General features: G+C 39.3%; 1 protein-coding gene across 3 annotated transcripts; it reads left to right on the top strand.

Moving 5' to 3' along the window:
* The first annotated feature begins 2949 nt into the window (after positions 1-2949).
* On the top strand, positions 2950-23041 carry LOC117439194 (mucin-2-like). 3 transcript variants are annotated; one of them, XM_034074984.2, is made up of 44 exons: positions 2950-3088; positions 3852-3896; positions 4365-4590; positions 4976-5105; positions 5238-5301; positions 5603-5685; positions 6040-6235; positions 6319-6444; positions 6530-6650; positions 7173-7308; positions 7391-7468; positions 7572-7641; positions 7778-7915; positions 8029-8175; positions 8367-8461; positions 8549-8681; positions 9186-9429; positions 9575-9615; positions 9743-9831; positions 10056-10210; positions 10324-10462; positions 10634-10738; positions 11132-11326; positions 11416-11488; positions 11571-11740; positions 11889-12045; positions 12217-12327; positions 12517-12658; positions 12804-12832; positions 13396-16398; positions 16538-16738; positions 17206-17447; positions 17596-17782; positions 17903-18122; positions 18309-18475; positions 18662-18731; positions 19456-19565; positions 19655-19686; positions 19782-19935; positions 20011-20048; positions 20161-20268; positions 21181-21220; positions 21382-21490; positions 22015-23041. In XM_034074984.2, the coding sequence occupies exons 1-44, from the start codon at positions 3040-3042 to the stop codon at positions 22181-22183; spliced, it is 8337 nt and encodes a 2778-aa protein (XP_033930875.1). In that variant the 5' UTR covers positions 2950-3039; the 3' UTR covers positions 22184-23041. The 3 variants fall into 3 exon arrangements, with proteins under 3 accessions (XP_033930875.1, XP_071057865.1, XP_033930874.1); XM_071201764.1 differs by having other exon boundaries at positions 13393-16398; positions 21184-21220; XM_034074983.2 differs by having other exon boundaries at positions 13393-16398.
* The last annotated feature ends 291 nt before the right edge of the window (positions 23042-23332 follow it).

Here is a 23332-nt window from a genome sequence, read left to right as displayed (position 1 = left end):
ATGAACAATTACAGGCCCATATCAAACCTCCCATTTCTAGGTAAAATCATTGAAAAAGTTGTTTTTCAACATTTGAGTAATTTCTTGCATTTAAATAACTGTTTCGATGTGTTCCAGTCAGGCTTTCGTCCAAACCACAGCACTGAGACTGCTCTTGTAAAGGTCTTTAATGACATCCACTTAAACACAGACAGTGGCAGAACTTCAGTGTTAGTATTATTAGATCTCAGTGCTGCGTTTGACACTGTTGACCACAGCATATTACTAGACCGACTGGAAAACTGGGTGGGACTTTCGGAAACAGTTCTAAATTGGTTTGAATCCTACTTAAAGGACAGAAACAACTTTGTTTCTATAGGTAAATACACATCTGAGTTGACAAATATGACATGTGGGGTTCCTCAAGGCTCCATCTTGGGGCCTCTTCTCTTTAACATCTACATGCTACCACTGGCTCAGATAATGAAGAACAACAAAATAAGTTACCATAGCTATGCAGATGACACACAAATGTACGTAACAATTTCACCAGGAGACTATGCTCCAATTCAAACACTGAGTAAGTGCATTGAACAAATCAAATCAATGACTGGATGTGTCAGAACTTTCTCCAATTAAACAAAGATAAAACTGAGGTAATGGTTTTTGGAACCAAGGCAGAACGTATAAAAATTAGCGCTGAGCTTCTGTCTGCAATGTTCAAAACAACAGATAAAGCCAGAAATCTAGGTGTAGTCATGGACTCTGACCTGAGTTTCAACAGTCACATTAAAACAGTTACTAAATCAGCCTACTATCACCTAAAGAATATATCTAGGATTAAAAGACTAATGTCACAGCAGGATTTGGAAAAACTTGTCCATGCCTTTATCTTCAGTAGACTCGACTACTGCAATGGTGTCTTCACAGGTCTCACTAAAAAATCTATTAGAAAGCTGCAGCTGATTCAGAACGCCGCTGCTCGAGTCCTCACTAACACTAAGAAAGTGGATCACATCACTCCAGTTCTGAAGTCTTTACACTGGCTTCCTGTGTGTCAAAGAATAGATTTCAAAATATTGCTGCTGGTTTATAAAGCACTGAATGGTTTAGGCCCAAAATAGATTACTGACCTCCTGCTAAATTATGAACCATCCAGATCTCTCAGGTCTTCAGGGACTGGTCAGCTTTCTGTCCCCAGAGTCAGAACTAAACATGGAGAAGCAGCGTTCAGTTATTATGCTCCAAATATCTGGAACAAACTCCCAGAAACCTGCAGGTCCGCTGCAACTCTGACTACTTTTAAATCCAGGCTGAAGACTTTTCTTTTTGTCGCTGCTTTTAATTGAACTATTCATATCTTAAACTGCACTGTAACTTTTATCCATGTACCTTTTCTTTTAATGTTTATTTTATTAGCTTTTCTTTTTTAATGCTTAATGTCTTTCATTTTTTGTAAAGCACTTTGAATTGCCTTGTGTTGAAAAGTGCAATATAAATACACTTGCCTTGCCTTGCCTACGTTAATTCAATCAGGAGAGACGTGATGTATGAGTACATGTTTATTTATCGGGACACATGATATGCGGGAATAGTGATTGACGTATTACAACAAGTAACTGTAATGATGTTTTGGTGACTAGGCCCCGGGTTTGCAGGATGATCATTCAGGAGGGAAAGAATCGCTCTGATGAACCCCCCGGGGTCTAGACACTGGTGGTGGTGATAGTAGTTCAGTCCGATCTGAAGGGAGAAGGTTTAGCTTGGCCCTGTATTTAGGAGACAGGAGGCGAAGGGGTGGAGGAGGGTTTGCGTTGACACCTGAAATGACAACTGACAGGAAGGGGAGAGCAGATTTAAAGAGGTTAGCAGGTGCGATGATTGGCTAGCCGGGGCGTAATGCCCCTGATCACTTATTGAAATAACGTGTGACACCCGATGCTGTTGTCTTCCTGATTGAACTTACACTGAGCTACATTTGTTCAGCTTAACCATGGAAAGAAATCTGAGTAGCTGCAGAACACTAATTGTAAACATAATCTGGTGCTTTCCTTCACCTCTGACATAGAAAAATAACCAACGACATCCTGGTTCACGCACCCTGGCCATTTAGCCCTTCCTCATCTGTCATATTGTCACCAATGGTCCTCTGTTAACCTTCAAGGCATTGTCTGGTTTTACAGTGTTTGCCAAAAGCAAACATCTATCTCTCCATCAGGAAACATTTGGGTTTAAACGGAAAAGTGTCTCAAGTTTCAAACTCTCTTAGTCTTCCCCTCTGTGTTTGTGCATCTATCGTGGCCTTTTTTGTAGTCAAGATTTATTTTTCACATTTAATTTCCCATTAGGTCATAAATTGAAGGTCTGTTGGTGATTCCCAGAGTCAAAGCGTTCAGCTACCAAGCTGCCTTTCTCTAGAACCAATTAATTAATTAGGGAGGAAGACAGTGTCGAAATTTTTTGGGACACAGTGGACCTCCCTGATAAAAACAGGAAGTTTTAAAGACCATACTTTTGAATAAAGCCTATATTTAGAGGTGGTTTAAGATCACCCTGTTGTCCTACATTTAATGGTATTTGTTTCTGTTTTCTATATTTTTTTCTGTATTTTTACTCTCTTTCTGTTGTGTTTTATCTCGTTTATTTGTATTTCACGTTCTATCTTGTCTTTTTAACATTTCTTGTAATTTTATTTATCTTTTAAAAATGTCATCTATGCTTTTTGATCTTTAAAGCCCAAACGTGTTTTGTGATATTGGGCTATATATAAATAAACTATGATTTGATTCAAAAGAGATTATTGGGAAACCATGAAATAGATTCATGTAACTGTAAATGCTTTATGATTTGCAGGATATCCGTGAATATGTGTGATCATTTCCAAGTTTCTCTTAATCGTTAATCCTAATATTTATTTATTTTTAGTTTCCTGGTTTGCCTTTGTGTGGTTTGATGGGTGGTTCGAGAGTTAGACGCTGCATATAAAGCCATGTGTTGGGCTGTGGCTGCAGTTGCCACTGGTCTCACCTGCTATCCTTCAGCCACAAAGCCACAGGCAGCATGGCCTCGCCGCGATGGATACTGGCAGTCTGCGTTTCTCTATTCTCAGGTACCAATTACTAATTTAATTATTTGAATATACTCCAAATTTTCCAAGCAAAAAAAGTGTCAAGGAACAAGACTATTATTAAATCAAAAATATACAATATCACCACATTTCTTCAAAAGAAAAAGCATAAATAGCTACATGATAAGGATGTTTTATTATTTTAGATATTTGTTGTGTTTTATGGTTGTTAACAATATCTATTTTGTCACATTTTACCAACTGGAGTAGGAAAAGTAAATCAGTCATCAGTGCCACATTGAGTGGTGAATTAAAAGAGGATATTATTGTACTTGATTACAAATTAGAGGTACTTGTAATCTACTATTATAGTATTTTAATTTGCCCCTTCTTTATATTTCTACTAATAAAATTAAAAAGCAATTACCTTTTACTCAGCTAAATTCTTTGAAAGCTTTAGTGACGAGTTACTTTATAAATGAATAATTTAGACACAAAGATTATGATCATATTTGAAAACGTTATGCAATATTGTAGATTAAACCACACAATGGCCAAATAATGTAATGGTCACACTTGATACTCTAAAGAAGAGCTAGGTTAAAGTACTTTCTAATTACCTGGTACAGTACTTTCAATAAAGGACCTTTGTGTAAAAAGTATTTAATCGTACCACATCTCTATTTTGAATTAGCATATTGTAACACTAACCTGCTGTATCTATTTATTTGTGTTGAAATTAAATATTTCATTTTTTTTAAATATATATTTTGACTTTCACCTTGACACCTTATTTCTCTCCTAGTGTTAGGCACCGGGGAATCGGTCACAACAACTGAAAGTCAGAAATGTGAGTATACATTTATTATTATTATTGGATCCCAATCAGTTAATTATACATAAAACAAACTTAATTAATAAACAATTTTATTAGCTTTACTTTATCCCTTTTTTGTCAGTTGCTTTCTGGAGCTAGACACAGGACAATTTCACTGCATGTTTTACTCTGTAAGATTGTGTGTGTAGAAAACAAAACCTTATTTGATTTGGTTTTTATACACTTGTATAGTGATAATTAGGTCGATTTTTTATCTAGAATTGTTACTTAAAATCATCTTTTGTTACACAATATTACAAGAAAAGGAGCATTCACATTGTCTGTCATGTTAGAAGTACTACAACCTTTAGCAGGAGAAACACATTACATTTGGACAGTGATATTTTAAACCCTCCAGAAACATACAAGAAAAACTGAATGGACTTATTGCTTTATTATTGAGCTCCGTTAAGTCGTCGTTAATCAGTAACTTGTTCACAGATACTTGCAGGACTTTTGGCAGCGGCGTCGTCCAGCCTTTCAACGGTTCAAGTTTCTACGTTCGGTCCAACTGCATGTTCCTCCTCACCCACTTCACCCACCACCGGGTGGAGTGTGACATCACCACACGGCGAGAGGACGACGGGCTGCTGGTCAGAGTCGAGATCATCATCAACAAAGTCAGGACGGTTGTGCAGAATGGAAGCATCCTGGTGGAGGGGAAAAGGTTTGTGCCAAACCAAAACCCAGCCTGATCCTGTTTTATTACGTAAAGAAACTTCAGACTGTTTTGCCAAGGAAGAAATCATTCACTTAAATGGCTTTCATAATCAACCTTTACTGTGAGGTGACACTTTTATGCATTACTAATGTTAGTCAATTATTAGCTTTGACTTTGGGACTCTCGATTGTGAATAGTTTGTCTATTAAACAAATTGAGCCAATTGAATACCTAACTACTTTTATATATAAATCAATGAGGAAATAGGAATACATAACTTTCTCGTCAGTCAGGGGCACTGAAGCTGTTTAAGGTCAGGTGCTAGTCTTAATTGTGTGGAACCTGTTTCCTGTATCTGTGCTGATATCTCTGTACATTCATTTGTTGACAGTGTTTCCCTTCCATACGACCACACCTACCAGCATATCTTTCAGTACGGCATCTACACCAAACTGAAGAGCTCGCTGCTTCCTCTGTCCGTCACCTGGCACAATGTTCCCGGAGGAGTGGACACTCTGTGGGTGAGTTAATAACATTCCGAATAAACCGTAGCATGAACCCATAATCCTTGTTGTGGATTATTCACATGTAGTTAAGGACTGCAGAACAATAACCTCACCCACTGAACCTTTATAAAAAAACTTGTTGTTAAGGTGGAGTTGGAGCAGGAGCTAAGCACCGACATGACTGGACTGTGTGGAAAGCACACCACCCAAGGTATGTTGTTTAAAAGACAGAATTAATATACGTTTTTTAGCATCAGTGCTTTTATTAGTAGCGGTGTTTATAATGTTGTGGATATAAACTAGTTGTATACCGAATAAGTACATTAAGCTGTATATTAAACGTTTAAATAAAGACAAAAAACCAAGTTAGACCACAGGTGTAAAATAAATGTTAATGTTAGTATTCTAATCATTATAATGTAGCTGATTAAACTAATGCACACATTTAGCTATTGCCAAACTTTGACGTTTTTATGCTTCGCTCTAAGAATTTACAATGTTCATGAAACCAGGAAACAAGCAGCAGTTGATCACAGAGAGCGAGCTCGCTGATGACACGTGTCAAACCCGAGATCCTTTCTCCGCTGTCAATCAAGTAAGTGAACTGTTGCAAGGTCATATAATACCAGACCCCGTCCTGGGGAGGCCCGCCCATACAGGATTATGGCCCTGCCTGGAGAAGTCAGCATTATTATTGTCGACCATAAATAAATAATAATAATGTTGTTTCAAGATCAGTGAAATTCACTGAAAAAGCACATATGTTACTGATATGCTAATAATTATACAGCAATAACTGTTGAGCCCATGCCACCTATTATTTTTAACCTTGATCCGGCCCTCTGAAATCAAATGGCCACCCCTGCATTTAGGTCTGCCGCAGTGTCTGACAATACCATAATATAAAATTGTTCCACATTGAAAGTGATTTCTCTCATAATACTTGTAGGCATGCAGGGAGTTCTTTTCCTACACCCTGGAATGTCTGCTAGCTCAGACGCCTCAATATATTAAACTCTGTGAGGAGAACATTTACAGCTACGAAACGAGCAAATACATCGGCTGTGCTTTCTTCAAAGAAGTAGTCCAACAGTGTGGAGGCAACAGCCATGCCTGGGACATTTGGAGAATGGTTACTCACTGTGGTAGGTGCTCTTCAAATCTAGATTTTGAAGTTCTTTACATTTGGACACTTGATGATATTGCCTGTTTCTGTGTGTTTATGCAGATGAGCCCAGGTGTCCAGGGAATCTGGTTTATGTAGAACTGGGTGCAGCCTTTGTTCCCAGCTGCTCCAATCGGAACCCAACCTCCTCCAACCAGGAACTCACCAGCTCATGTGTCTGCCCTCAGGGTGAGCACTGTCTGACTTTAGGATGTAGCTCTTTACTTCTCATTAGCCTTTACAAGCCTAAAAGTTATACTCATTTGTGTTGTAGGTACGGTGCTCAATGATCACGAAGATGGCTACCAGTGTGTGAGTGTGTCCAGCTGCCAATGTGTGTTTGCTGGTAAAAGCTACTCACCCGGAGACATACTTAGCACTAAGTGTCAGTCATGGTGAGTGGGTGGAAAACTGTTTTAAAACATACAAATGATCCATGAGTTGCACATTATCTGTCGTAAAGTTTAACTTTTTTTCACAAAGTCTTTATTGATCAGCAGTATTTAGTATGCAATATATGGAGAAATAAATGAAAAATATTTTTAGATATGCCTACACCCCCTTTTACAACTACTGTGATTCTGTATGTATCCTGTCCTGAATTTTCCTTTACCTCACATTTTAATAAAATCATCAAATAATTCTGTCATAAAGTAATATGATAATAATTCTGTCATAAAGAACTATTACGTTTTTACGGGTGTATTGTATTCTTTCAATTGACCTGCATTGTGCCATAAGCTTGACTAAAGCACCACTTGCAAGTTGGTTTTCAAGTTTGTGTTTTATGCAATAAAGCTAAATCAATAGATGTATATCCATTAAGCATCAAAATGAGGTTATTTGGATAGTGTAGTGTAGTGATATCATCGGTCTGAAGTTTTTACCGTGAGTTTTTTTCTCGTGTTTTTCCACAGTACGTGTGTCGATGGAAAATGGCAATGCTCTGAAAACCTCTGCCCCACCAGATGTGTAATCGAAGGGCAGTTTGTGACATCATTTGATGCCAAAAAATACGTCCTGCCTGGTAAATGTACATATGTGGCTTCACGGGTAAATATTTCCCACTTCCCACAACATGTAATATTAACCCATGTTGTCTTTTTATGGTACTAACTTTGTTTTTATTTAAAAGGGTCTCTACTGGACAATAACAATAGAGTTTTCCAAAAAGGCACCCTCACTAAAAACTGTTATTCTTCAGCTTTTTCAGGTACTAGCACTCTTTAAAGTTGAATTTAAAATTACACAATCAAACAATCAAAGAACACAGATGAACAGTCATTAAATATAAACACTCTTTCTTGGATTTGCAGGAAACATATACATTCTCTCAAAACAGGGTTCAAATTGGAGGGGAGACGATCACTGAACTTCATCAATCTGGTAAAATAAATTGGAAGAACAGTTGTCCATTTGATCTATTTAGGGTTCCCGTAATATGCCTGGTAACCTTGTTATTAATCCATAATGGCCTTGTTTCCAAACCACTAATAACTTACCCCCCTCTGTCACCTGTTAGATCATGCTCTGGTTTTCTGGCAGTCCTCCATGTACGTCCAGGTCGACACATCCTTTGGTATGAAGATCCAAGTCCAGATGTCTCCTGAAATCCAGCTGTACATCACCCCGCCCAAAGACCACACTGGCATAATCTCAGGTTAGGATCTCAGTCTAGAAACAAGCCAAAATATATCACAAACTCCCAAAACCAAATACAAAAAAGACATCCTTTATCCTCTGTTTTGTTATCACATACCGCCTGTCTTCCAGGTCTCTGTGGCAACAACAACAACGACACCACAGATGACTTCACCACCAGCAGCGGGATCATCGAGAACTCTGCTCAGCCGTTCGCTCAGTCCTGGAGCGTGGGGGCTTGTCCAGTGAACATACACCCCTGCATCAACACTGACAATGGTACCAATTACAAATGAGATACATGTGCTTTTAAAATGTCGGAAACGTGTAGAAATCCACACACATGGTTTATTTGTTTACCTGAATTTTGCATTTTTGTGATTATAAGCTATTTTCAAAAGAAAATAGACATCAAGTTGTTACATTTTGATAGTAGAAGAATCAAATGTGCTTTTTGTATATTTTTACAGAGATTTTCGCTGATGAGAAGTGCTCAGTGTTGAACATCCCCACTGGGATATTTGCTAAGTGCCATGGCCATATCCCTACTAATCACTACCACACGGTAAAGGGCCTTGTGCACAAATTCTATCCTTATTATCAACATTTAATGGTTGTTGCCTGTTGTTCTTACACTGATTCTTATGTCCAGGCTTGCATCAAACGAACATGTAACTGTGGCAGCAGCTTGTCTCAGTGCCTGTGTGTCTCTCTGGGTAGTTATGCCGAAGCCTGTGCCAGTCTGGGTGTTGTGATTGGTGACTGGAGGAAAGCTACCAACTGCAGTGAGTTGAGCTTTGATAAAAATACCATTTATTCCATCTGCATTCTCACACTTTATTTTACACAGTCCACTGAGAAGAGCCAATGTAGTATGTTCACGTTAAGTATGATTTCAACATCGTCTACACAGATGTTAATAAAATAAATGTAAATACACTTGCAACAACTTTTCACACTATGTTTATATTTTTAGATTACTCTAACTTAATCTGGATGTTTCAAACTGTGCATTCTTTACATACTCCAAAGATACATATTTTTCTACTGTTGATATTTATATATTTACTGTTAATTTTTCATTTATTTTGATATTTTTTGCAATCCTTTGTTTACATGCTGCTTTGACAAACCCCATTCCTAATTTGGGATCAAAAAAGTATATTTTATCTATTTTAATCCAACTGTGAATGTAAAGACTTTACTATGTAAAGGAAATTGTCACATATTCATATTAATAGTATTAAATCAGTGGTGTATGTAACGTTAATCTCACTGTTGTGTCGCAGCTTTGAACTGTCTAAAGAACCAGGAATTCTCATACGACACGCGAGCCTGCAAACACACATGCCGCTCCCTGTCGGGCCCGGACCCCCGCTGCGGGCTGGACGACGCTCCGGTGGAGGGCTGCGGCTGTCCGGAGGGAACTCACCTGAATCAAGGAGACGTCTGCACCCGAAAGGCAGAGTGCGACTGTCACTACAACGGCGGGACGACCCCACCAGGGGCTGCTATTATCGACGGACGAAATTGGTGGGCATTTAAAACATAAATAACATTAATCATAACATTTTCACAATTGGTTGAGGCTTTATCAGAGCTGTTATAGTGTGCTCAGTAGTCTACATATATGGTGTAAACATGCTTAATCAAAGTTATTATCATGTGTTTATTCCAGCCTCTGTGTAAATGGAGAGCTGAACTGTTCCCAGGATTGTGGTAAATATATATCTAATTTTTTGATATAATCATATTGAAATCCTACCTTAGTTATATGTGCGCCTTTCATTTTCATTCATTAGTAAAAAGTGTAACTTGACAGTGTGTGAATCTGCTTGAAACACAGGGTGCAGAAATGGAAAGGTTTGTGTGCATTGCAGCGAGTACCCTGTCGATACGGCTCAGAAAACCTGTGAGAGTCTCAGCAAACCAATGGTAGGTCAACAGATTATATCTTTATGTACAAGGCTTGCTTATGTGTGTCTTATAATTTGTTCTACATTTTTTCTAACTGATAACCTCTAAAAACTGTTGGACGTATTGTTTTGTGATGAGCATTTACAAAAATCAATGTCAGTGACTTGCATCCCATACATTTACCCTTCTTTTCTTTTGATGGGGCAAACTTTGAGGCAAAATATTTTGTATGTGATTACTAGGGTACCAATATGACCTGTGTGAGTGGCTGTTACTGCCCACATGACCAGTATGAGGATCACCGTGGACACTGTGTTTCTCTTGATAACTGCACCTGTGTGTACAGCGGCAAAGTATTCAGTGCAGGACAGCACGTCAGCACCAACTGTAAAACATGGTAACACTTGCTGCTTTTCTACTTGTGCGTTTAAAAAATTGTTGTTCCTTCAAAAGCTAATCGAGCCATGATGCAGAGGGTGAATAAAAGGTTGTCATCACTCTGTGTTTCAGTGTCTGTGGTCAGGGTCAGTGGCTCTGCAGAGACGAGCCTTGCTCTGGGAAATGTCAGGTTTACGGAAACGGACACTACCAGACATTTGACTCCAACTGGTACCGCTTTGACGGACAATGTCAGTACACACTAGTAGAGGTGAGAACACACACTGAAGATGGAATAGTATTTTCATGTGTCTTAGCTTTGTCGGCCTCTAATGCATCATCTGTACATCATCCAAATACTATAAGGCATTTAAACAATATGTAGAACACAGTTTGCCTTATTCTTCAATAACAATATGTTTTTCTTCTGCATTTTATTCAGGATGGCTGTGAAGATGGAAACAGCACCTTCTCTGTCAGAGTGGAGAGCGTCCCCTGCTGTGATGAGGCGCTCACCTGCTCTCGCTCTATCGTCCTCAACCTGCAGGTGGATGGCTTGTTCCGTCATTTGTCTTTACTAAGACTTCTAAGTTATTGTTCACCTCTTTATTATCCATCTTTATAAAGAACTAAACAAAAACTAAACACTAAGAACTGGCACTAAAGAAGGCGAACTACAGACCTAATATAATACTGAAGGAATGATATTCAGCGATAGTTGAAATAAATTAAGCGCTGACAGGAAATGAAATATCTGAGCTGAAACTAAATGTGATCATTTCAAATATCAAATACAACAATAATCAATTAAACAACAGATTATTACAACCTTATATAATTCAGTTAACATAAATATGAATAATATGTTATTTAAGGCAATAAATGGTTGTGAAGCAGAAGTCTGAATTTTCCATGAATTGTACCTGTGTTTTCATTAAAGGACAAAGTCACCCTGACACTGAGCGACATGAAGGTAACCAGACGCTACCATGAAGGCTGGACTCTGCAGGGAGACTCACTTTACTCCACACACACTGTCGGACTTTACATCATAATCTCTGTGCCGAGCAGAGGGATAACTCTCATCTGGGACAAACACACCCGCATCACTATAGAGCTGCAAGCACACTGGAGGGTGAGTGATTGTAACATTATCCAAAAAAAAAGTATATTATGCACCGCTAAACTTAAGTGTACTTGAATTTGTAACCATTTTATTTGCAGAACCGAGTCTGTGGCCTCTGTGGAAATTTTGACTTCAATGAGATGAATGACCTACAGATAAGTGGCTCAGCAGGTAGACTGGTCCCTCTTTTTTGTAAAGCACTTTTACTTTTGATGTTTGTCAGTCTAACATTAGAACAAATCTATTTTTTTAGTGGTGTCCAGCCCCTTGGCATTTGGCAACAGCTGGAAAGTGGCCACCCCTCCCTGCTCGGATGTGACAACAGAGATATTTCCGTGTGAACGCAACTCCTACTGCGCAGCCTGGGCCCAGCGGCGCTGTATGATTCTCACAGGAGACACCTTCAGTGAATGCCACCTCAAAGTACGCATTTCACATATTTAGCATGACACCAGGATCAATAGCTGCAAACAGCAATACCTGTTCATGTCTTTAATTGCTATAGATTCAAATGTTTTGCAAGATTACTATTGCAGTAATAGGGGGCGCCCTTTTATTAAAAACTCAACAGGTGGATCCAACTTCCTTCTACCATGCGTGTGTGCAAGAGTCCTGCTCTTGTGAGTTTGAAGGCAAGTTCCTGGGCTTCTGCACGGCCGTGGCAGCGTACGCAGAGGCCTGCAGCGACCACGATGTTTGTATAAATTGGAGAACACCTGATTTGTGTCGTAAGTAAAAATCATCTTTCACCCACAGAAATTTGAATTTTGCGTGCAATAGAACGGACACATAAATTAATCAGACTCTTTCTATCTAACTATCCATATGATGAAAGGTTGGTTAGATACTTTAATATTAGAAATGTGTAAAACTTTAACCTGTGATCATTTAAACCTTAGCGGTCTACTGTGACTACTACAACGAGCAGGGCCAGTTTAGCTGGCACTATGAAGCCTGTGGAAAGATGCTAACCTGCGGCAAAGACAACTACATCACTCACAAACTGGAAGGTAACAGGACTCATAATAGTATTCAAATATAACAGCTTAACACAATTCTTAATCATGTGATTTCTGAATCTTACTTATTTGTTCTTATTCAGGCATTATTGCAAATAAACCCCGCCTCACAATTAATATATCTATTGAATGATTTTTTGCGCCTATAAAATAAAAATGATGTGTATTTTCCAAAAAAAGGCTGCTACCCCAGATGTTCAAAGGAGGAGCCATACTTTGATGAAAATACTGGTGAATGCACTAAATTGAGAAATTGCACCTGTGACTTTAATGACACCATCCTTCAGCCCAGGGCAGTGGTGATGATACAGTCTGTTGAGTGGTAAGTTGGAACATTCTTAATATAAATATAGTATGTTCAAATATGTAAATATTCAAGATAAACATATATGAAACATTGTGCACTTTTCATAACTCATTGCATTGATAACTGGATTTTTCGAACTCTTTAACATTGTGTTTGTCAGCCGCTGTGAAAATGGGAAAATAAATTGCCGTAAGTATCAATTAAAGTAATTCACCATTAAATGTATTATTTAATTTGTCAATGAACTGTTATTAAGGGTGGGGTAGGTAAGTTTGAGAAACCGGGTCGAGATACACTTTTTGTTGTATTCCTTGGAATGCTCTTAACATCCCAATAGCAATGAATATCTTAAGTGCTTTGACAAAAAATCCATAAAAAAATGTCACCTATGGAAGCCGTAGTACTGTAAAAAGCACGACCAATCATTTTAGCCAGCCCGGCTGAAATAACTGGATGGCCTACCTGCCTGTCAGCCTTCCATCTGTGCACAAACGTATCTTGTGCCCTCATTGGTCATGTGCGCGTGTGTGTGTTGGAGGAGGGGCTCTGTATGGAAGGGGCAGATTTTTTCCGGCTGTATATTTTCAAATTCTAGCGCACTCGAGCTGGTTTCTCCAAAATCACCTACACCACCTTTAAAAGAAAAAAAACATTTGTAGCAATCAGTTTTCTCGAAGATTTAAATTACAGTAAATTCAACTTTACAGAAATAAAACACCAGACCCCAATTCCACCTCTTTTACCAACAGCAGCTCCACCCACCACACCTGCCACCACCACCGCTTCAACTACAACTGAAACAACTGTGTTTTCCACCACCATTACTACACCACCAACTACAGCAGTCTTAATTACTGAATCATCATCAATAACACCCCGCAGCACCTCCTCACCAATGACAACCACTACCAATGTCTCAACTACCACTGGAGATTGGTCAACCTTGCTTTCCACCACTACTACACCAACAACTACAACTGTCTTAACTACGGATGAAACATCATCAACAACGCTCCCCACCACCACTACACCATTAACCACAACGGCACATACTACCAATGACACAACTGTATATCCTACTACCACTACACAAACAACTACAACTGTCACATCCTCAACAACACCCTCCACCACCTCTACACCAATGACAACTACTGCTAATGTCTCAACTACTCCTGGAAATTGGTCAACTATGAATCCTTCAACAATTACTACACCAAAAACTACAACTGACTTAACTACTGCTGAAACTTCATCAACAGTGCTCCCCACCACCTCTACACCAATTATGACCACTACCAATGTCTCAACTACTCCTGGAAATTGGTCAACTATGAATCCTTCCACCATTACTACAACCACAACTGCCTCGACTACAGCTGAAACATCAACAACGCCCCCCACTACTTCTACTCTGATTACAGATGTCTCAACTACTACTGGAGCTAAGTCCACCATGTTTTCCACCACCTCTACACCAATAACCACAACTGCCTATGCTACCAATGAAACAACTGTATATCCTACCACGATTAAGCCAACAACCACAATTGCCATACAAACTGCTGAAACATCATCAACAATGCCAAAGATTTCTTCTACACCAATGACAGCCATTACCAATGTCTCAACTACTACTGGAGATTGGTCAACCCCCTCGACACCAATAACCACAACTGCATTTACTAATAATGAAACAACTGTGTATCCTGCTACTACTACACTGATGACTACAACATCTGTAACATCTTCAACAATGCCCCCCACCACCTCTACACAAATCCTAACCATTACGAATGTTTCAACAACTGTTGGAAATTGGTCAACTGTGCCTTCCACCTCTACCCCAACATCTACAACTGCCCATACTACCAATGAAACAACTGTGGATCCTGAAACTACTCTCCCAATAACAACAACAACTGCCCTAACTACTGCTGAAACATCATCAACAACTGTGCTTTCCACCACTTCTACACCAATAATAACAACTGCCCTAACTACTGCTGAAACATCATCAACAACAACAACAACAACAACAACAACAACTGTGCTTTCCACGACCTCTACACCAATATCCGCAACTGACTATACTACCAATGACACAACTCTATCTCATAATACCACTACACTAACTACTACAACTGACTTAACTACAGCTGTCACATCCTCAACAACACCCTCCTCCACCTCTACACCAATGACAACTACTGCTAATGTCTCAACTACTCCTGGAAATTGGTCAACTATGAATCCTTCAACAATTACTACACCAGAAACTACAACTGACTTAACTACTGCTGAAACTTCATCAACAGTGCTCCCCACCACCTCTACACCAATTATGACCACTACCAATGTCTCAACTACTCCTGGAAATTGGTCAACTATGAATCCTTCCACCATTACTACAACCACAACTGCCTCGACTACAGCTGAAACATCAACAACGCCCCCCACTACTTCTACTCTGATTACAGATGTCTCAACTACTACTGGAGCTAAGTCCACCATGTTTTCCACCACCTCTACACCAATAACCACAACTGCCTATGCTACCAATGAAACAACTGTATATCCTACCACGATTAAGCCAACAACCACAATTGCCATACAAACTGCTGAAACATCATCAACAATGCCAAAGATTTCTTCTACACCAATGACAGCCATTACCAATGTCACAACTACTACTGGAGCTTGGTCAACCCCCTCGACACCAATAACCACAACTGCATTTACTAATAATGAAACAACTGTGTATCCTGCTACTACTACACTGATGACTACAACATCTGTAACATCTTCAACAATGCCCCCCACCACCTCTACACAAATCCTAACCATTACGAATGTTTCAACAACTGTTGGAAATTGGTCAACTGTGCCTTCCACCTCTACCCCAACATCTACAACTGCCCATACTACCAATGAAACAACTGTGGATCCTGAAACTACTCTCCCAATAACAACAACAACAACTGCCCTAACTACTGCTGAAACATCATCAACAACTGTGCTTTCCACCACTTCTACACCAATAATAACAACTGCCCTAACTACTGCTGAAACATCATCAACAACAACAACAACAACAACAACTGTGCTTTCCACGACCTCTACACCAATATCCGCAACTGACTATACTACCAATGACACAACTCTATCTCATAATACCACTACACTAACTACTACAACTGACTTAACTACAGCTGTCACATCCTCAACAACACCCTCCACCACCTCTACACCAATGACAACTACTGCTAATGTCTCAACTACTCCTGGAAATTGGTCAACTATGAATCCTTCAACAATTACTACACCAGAAACTACAACTGACTTAACTACTGCTGAAACTTCATCAACAGTGCTCCCCACCACCTCTACACCAATTATGACCACTACCAATGTCTCAACTACTCCTGGAAATTGGTCAACTATGAATCCTTCCACCATTACTACAACCACAACTGCCTCGACTACAGCTGAAACATCAACAACGCCCCCCACTACTTCTACTCTGATTACAGATGTCTCAACTACTACTGGAGCTAAGTCCACCACCTCTACACCAATAACCACAACTGCCTATGCTACCAATGAAACAACTGTATATCCTACCACGATTAAGCCAACAACCACAATTGCCATAAAAACTGCTGAAACATCATCAACAATGCCAAAGATTTCTTCTACACCAATGAAGGCCATTACCAATGTCTCAACTACTACTGGAGATTGGTCAACTCCAGGTATATGTCAAGTATTTGTTGCATATTTCTCTCTTTTTATCAGTTAACTAAGCAGTCAGATCCTTAAATTACCCCAACTGTGTTTTATCAATTTCTAAATGCACTGTCTTTTAATGTTTTGTGTTTATCAAACCACCAGTGTGTGAGTGTAAAGACCTGAAGAGGAAACTAAGCTGGGGTTGCGGCGAGATGTGGACAGAGGACTGCTACGATAAGAGCTGTAGGGAGGGGAAGATAGAGTTGACTCCAGTGGTTTGTCCAGAGTCTTCAAGGCCTAAATGCCCCAGAGACCAGGCCACACAAGTCTGGGATGGATGCTGTGAAACATGGAAGTGTGACTGTAAGTTGTCTGTCTCTTCCCCTGTTCTTTTCTCTAAATCAGCATCAAGACATTTAGCTCCCAATTCCTTTGGTTCATCCAGACTGATGTCCATCTGTCTTTATAACAAAATGCCTAGTGATGCTGTATTCAAGGAATTATAAATGCTTAAGTCAGGATGCTATCATACTCCTACAAGCTTAACATAGTAACATTTCTGTTTCCTATGGTTACTATCTTTCTTTAAAATGCTAACTTTTACTTACTAGTACTGAACCAGAGTACAGGTAAGACTGGACATTTCCCCCAGATTTTTGGTTATTATATCCCCAAGATTATTACAATAAAATTGCAGTCCATTTAATAGTTGTTGAAATGTTTTAGTCTGGACCAAAGCGGTGAATTGATGTGCCAAAAATGCCATACCTAGAGCCATATGGGGCTTATTTTGAGAAAAAAATATTAAAATCCCATATTATGTTCCCTAGGTCGCTGTGAGCTGTATGGGGATCCCCACTACATCTCTTTCCAAGGAGTAACCTTTGATTTCCTGGACGAATGCACCTACCTTCTTGTTGAGGAGCAGTCAATACATTATAATCTGACCATTGCTGTGGACAACTTTGCCTGTGTGGAAGGCCTCCAAGGCTCGTGTGCTAGAGGCATCATCCTGAAATATCAGAACAGTACAGCTACACTCAGTATCCTTCCAGATAGGTTTCACGTACAGGTAGGATATATTTTTATTTATTTATAGTACGACATTTGACCATGAACCCTTATAAAATATATTGACGATAAAGCTACAAGGATGCTTATAATCTGCCGTTCCCTTCTTAATAAGAGAGGTTGTTTGATTTTGATCTTATGTGCACTAGGCCACTCTGAACAACGTGACCATACAGCCGCCATATGAGGAGCCTGGGTGGAGGTTTGAGACCACCGGATATGTAGTGTCAATCTTCCTCCCAGACCTGCGCTCTTATGTCTCCCTCACTCCGTCTTACACCCTGGTGGTCAGTCTGGCCATGGAGCATTTCCTCAACAATACCCAGGGACAATGTGGTGGGTAATGGATTGAAAGGGACTGGTTAAGTGCTTATGAGAACCATAGATATGTGCTAACGCGGCTAAAAGCTATACACAGTGTGTTTATGTTAATTCCCACCTCTTCATCTTCCCCAGGAGTGTGTGGTGTTGGATCATGTGTCCGTAAAGGAGGGCAGATCGAGGATGACAGCTGCTGTAGTAAGACGGCCAATGACTGGGTGTACCACGACCCCCTTAAGCCCGCCTGTGCTTCTGCCCCCAGAGACGTACCTTGTATCTCACCCACTACAGTACCCACAAGCCCACCCCCTACCCCCTGCCCTGCTAGCCTACTATGTGAGCTGCTACAACACCCGTAAGCTCAACACACTAACACACACAGTCGTATACACTCATCAGCACGTTTCTTTGTGTGCTAAACACCTATTGTCACTTGTACCAGTGTTGTATATATGCTATACCATCCTGGGCTGACTGTCTTTCTGTGTATGTCGTGACATTATATTACATATTAAAAATTGAATCTGTTCTGTTTCCCCAGAGTCTTTTCAAATTGCACACCGTCTGTGGATCTGGACCTTAAAATGAAGAACTGCAAGTTTGATTCATGCAGGAGTGGTCCATGCCCTTCACTAGAGCAAGCTGCTCAGGAATGCAATACGGTGGATGTGTGTATTGACTGGAGAAGCCTGACCAATGGGACCTGTGGTATGTATCTTTTAACCTTTTTCTTATACTGTAAAGCAATACCAGTCAGTATAGGGACCTTATATATTTGTAGACATGAACATGTGTTTTGTAGACCTGACTGTAATGATGTTTTGATTAAAAGTGCCAATGATGTATTCAGGGACACTAACATTAATAACTTAATTTCTTCTGTTCATGTTTCAGATGTGCCATGTGATGCGGGATTGGTTTACAGAGAATGTCAAAAGAAGCTGGATGGATTCTGCCATGGAGGGTTTGTTTAGTTTACTCTAAAGGGGCCCTGTTATGCTTTTGAGGGTTTCCCTTTCCTGAAGTGTGTTAAAAAGGTTTTTTGCATTTAAAGGTCTGCAAAGGTTCCCTCCAGAGTGAGTTTCTCTCCCACACACACCCTGCCTGAAACGCCTGAGAAAAATAAAGCACTTTTTCAAACATTAAAGTAAACATGTCACAGTAGAGGCACAAAATACAAATATTAACTTGAAATTGAACTAAAAGGTAGGGTAGGTAATTCACTTCAGAAACACTTTTTGTTATATTCCATGGAATGCTCTTAACATCCCGATAGCAATGAATATATTCAATGCTTTGACAATAAATACATAAAAAGAATTCTGTGGAAGGCGTGGTGCTGTGAAAAGCAAGACCAATTATTTTCACCGGCCCGGCTAAAATAACTGGATGGCCTACCTCCCTGTCAGCCTTCCATCTGTGCACAAACTTATCTCGTTCCCTCATTGGTCATGTGCGTGTTCGTGTGTGTTGGAGGAGGGGCTCTGTAAGGAAGGGGCAGGTTTTTTCCGGCTGCGTACTTTCAAATTCTAGCACACTTGAGCTGGTTTCTCCATTCTTACCTACCCTTTAATAGGGCCCCTTTCACCAAATAACATCCTTACACTTGTTGTGGCCTTAATATCTCTTCTATTTGTCTCAATCCTGCCGATATTTCCACTATATATATTTCTCTTCTGGTTTTAAAGAGCACATTATCGAGGTGATACCACTGAGAAGTACATTGGAGGCTGTTTTTGTCCCAGTGGCCAATCCAGAGCAGGAAATCATTCTTCCACCTGTGTGTCCAACTGCCGCTGTGAGTACACTGACCTATAAGGCTGACCGTCACACCTAGCTGTTTTTGTTGTCATAACTACTGATAATGTAGATTTTCTCTTCCATCAGATTGTACAGGACCACTTGGTGAGCCTAAAATGGTGAGTTTCTTTGTCTCAACAGTGCGTAAAAAGTAGTATCTCTGACTTTAGATCGAATTCTACATCTAAAAAGTATTCCTCCACCTGTCTTGCAGCCTGGTGAGGTGTGGCGATCCGGCTGTAGCTGGTGCAAATGTAACAAGCAGACTGTCACAGAGGAGTGTGTTATCAATCCTCCTGTTTCAGCTCCCCTCTGTAACAGCACTGCTGTACTGGTGAACAGATTTTGCTGCAGTGAACAGATTTGCGGTAAGCACTGGTACGGAATTTATTAGATTTTACTTATGTTCAAAACAAATAACACACTTTTATTTATTTTTTCAGTTGAGAAGACATACAGTTATCAGGGAAAAACATACAAGGTTTGTTGCGTCTTATCTTATAACATGCTCTATATGACAAAGAAAAGTGTTTATTCTGTATTTTAGATTGAAATGAATGATGTCTTCTCATGGTTCATCTCTTTGTGTGTAGATGGGAGACAGATGGAGGGATGCCGCCCATCCCTGCACGTCATTTAGTTGCAGCAAGGATGGAATTCAGATTGTGACTCAAGTCTGTCCTACAGAAGAGTGTCAGGAGGTACTACACACACCCTGTAATGTGCCTTAAATCATTTTACAAGCCTTATTCCAAGTAGCACCTTAGGTATTACTGGAATTTCCACAGGCTAAACCATTATTTTACAGTAACAAAAATACAAGTTTTTCATTAACATTTTTCAATCAATCATCAATCAATCAATCAATGTTTATTTATATAGCCCAATATCACAAATGTTACATTTGTCTCAGTGGTCTTCACAGTGTGTACAGAATATCAGTATGACAATACGACACCCTCTGTCCTTAGACCCTCTGTCCTTAGACCCTCACATCGTACAAGGAAAAACTTCCAAAGAAAACCCAGTTTAAAGGGAAAAATGGGAGAAACCTCAGGGAGAGCCACAGAGGAGGGATCCCTTTCCCAGGACGGACAGACGTGCAATAGATGCCGTGTGTAAATTGAAAAGATAATACATTTGCAACATTTATTGATTGTAGAAAGCAAGCATTGTTTTCTCACAAAAGATAAATAAAAAAGGGTTTCTTCTTACTTTTAAGTAGTACATGAGATACCAGAGTGCTTACAAATGCATACAAAATCTAAATGGACTAAAAGAGCTTGTTTACACAAAAAGTGCAAGGGGAGTATCACATAGACACCTCAGCAGAGGTCTGGGCTAAGCCTCAAATGTCCTTAAATCCTTGAATCACCCCCGGGTCATATAAATTCATTATTTGCTTTTTAATGTTTATGAATTTGACTTGATAAAAACATATTTGTTATTTAATGGCCTCTGGCCTTCTGTCACCTGCAAATGTGGACCATGGGTTTACCAAGTGAAAAGAGATTAAACATTTGGAATAAAGAAGCTGAATTAAGCCATTAAGTGATTCAATATAAGTAGAACCACCGCCATTTAACCTTGAGCTGTTGTGATTTATTCACCAGAAGGACAGGATTTGGGACGACCAGCACTGCTGCTTTACATGTAAGTTCAGTGAAACTCAAAAAAAGATGGAATTCATTTATAATTGAACTCTCTTGCAGTGTGTAATCACTTTTAAGTTAAGTGATGTGATACTTTCCTGCAATCAAAACTTGATTAATAGGATGTATCTTCAACTTTTGGTTAACTTATTTTGCCTTCAGGTAACCAGAACTGTGCTCCGAACATGACCAGCCTTAACCTAACAGTAGACAGCTGTGTTGCCGTCATACAGATGCCTGTGTGTCAGGGCCAATGTGATTCGGAGCCCAGGTAAGAGTTAATATACTTGTCACTGATGAATAGCCAGTGCAGTGGCCATTTAATACATGTACATTGTTCTAGCTCACAAAGCAGATATAAAATCTATATATAAAATCTGTATATATATATATATAAATACAATATGCTCTTACTACAGTATATAGTTTAAGAGCACCAACACCATATGCTTTGTAATATATCATACTTTTTAACATTGTAATTCTGCTAGTAAATCCCCATTTAAAAAATAAGGTAACAGTGATCAGATTTTGTCTTTTTTTTAATATAAATGTTAAGGAAATACAGTTACCATTTTTAGTATTCTCATTCATTATCCTGTTACATGTAATCCATGAGTCCCCAAGCATGCAAATAGAAACACTTATGACAGCCAATCAACACATTCCTAGGTTTTTCTTAATTTTTTCCTCCAGTCCTCTGTGTAATCAACTCTTTATCTCTCCCCTCCGTCTTACTTACTCCCTACACCTGTCCCACTCTCCCCCCTTTGCTTTTTGTTCCTCCACACACAGGGTGGTGTTACACAATGACCTGCAGGTGGAGCAGAAGAGCTCCTGCTGTGTGGAGAGACTCTCTGAGAGGAGATCAGTGACCCTACAGTGCTCTGACCTCACGACCAGGAGCTATAACTACACGCATATCATCAGCTGTGAGTGCAGATACTGTACTGTAGTACTGTAGTACTGTACTAAAGCATACTTTTGAGGGGCTCTTCATTCCTGCTACTTAGAATTCAGAGGCAAATTCTGTATGATTCGCTCTATCCATTTACTTGATAACTTTAATTTAGTTAGAAGATTCAGATTTATAAAACGAAATATAATCAACAAATAATGTTTTATGTTTTATTTTATGATAAACTTTATTGAACTCTTAATGAAACTCACAATCTACCTGTCAGTAGATATACTGTCCTCCTTTATCATTTGCATTATTAAAGTGATGATCACATCAATGTATCATTCTTTGTAATCCCATTATATGGTATTTTATTTGTTTTAATTGAAGTACATATTGATGCTCGTACTTTTGTATTTAACCCTCCTGTTGTCTTCGGGTCAAATCTGACCGATTTACTACTTTCATCAATCATAACTTTTTGTTTTACATTCGATTGCATTAAGGCTTTATGATATCCTTCACAGTAGACATCTGAACATATACAATTGCTGACCACTTTCATTGAATTTTGGATGATTTAGTCAACTTTGTAACACCCATGGTGTTCCCGGTCAACAATTTGACCGCGAACACCAAAGTAAGGGGGGGAAACAAAGACAATAGGAGGGTTAAATGCAGTACTTTTACTTATAGTAAGAGTATCTTTACACTGTGGTATTGCTAACTCAGATAAAGAGTTATTTGTCCACCACTGAACATACTGCACCAAAAATTACTGACAGCACAGACTGGACAGCATTTCTGTTATATACTTAAGATTCAACATATAATGAAATAAAATGTAATGGCTTATTCGTTTTTTCTTTTTTAAAGCATAACTGAATCAGTTTTCCATCAAATAAACTCCCTGACTAATCATCTAAATATGTGGTATGTTTTTTCTTTTGGGCAAAGCATTAAACTAAACTTCAATGTACACTTGTCACCTGTAGCATGAGATTGTAGCAGATTAAATAATTAATAAGTAAGCATCTTGTGTAACACATGAGCTACCATAAAAAGGTGGAGGAGGGTCATTGCATCCCACTTCCTCTTTCAAGATGATCAGTTTAATTTTTAAAGAACAGGATTTCACATATCATTAAACAACTTGTCTGGGCACGGCCTAGTATTGGTAAAAGACAGGGAAAACGTCAAGCGATTTTAGCC

This window comes from Pseudochaenichthys georgianus, chromosome 23, assembly GCF_902827115.2.
Source record: "Pseudochaenichthys georgianus chromosome 23, fPseGeo1.2, whole genome shotgun sequence".
NCBI classification, from domain to species: Eukaryota; Metazoa; Chordata; class Actinopteri; order Perciformes; family Channichthyidae; genus Pseudochaenichthys; species Pseudochaenichthys georgianus.
This window is presented reverse-complemented; position numbering and strand designations above follow the sequence as displayed.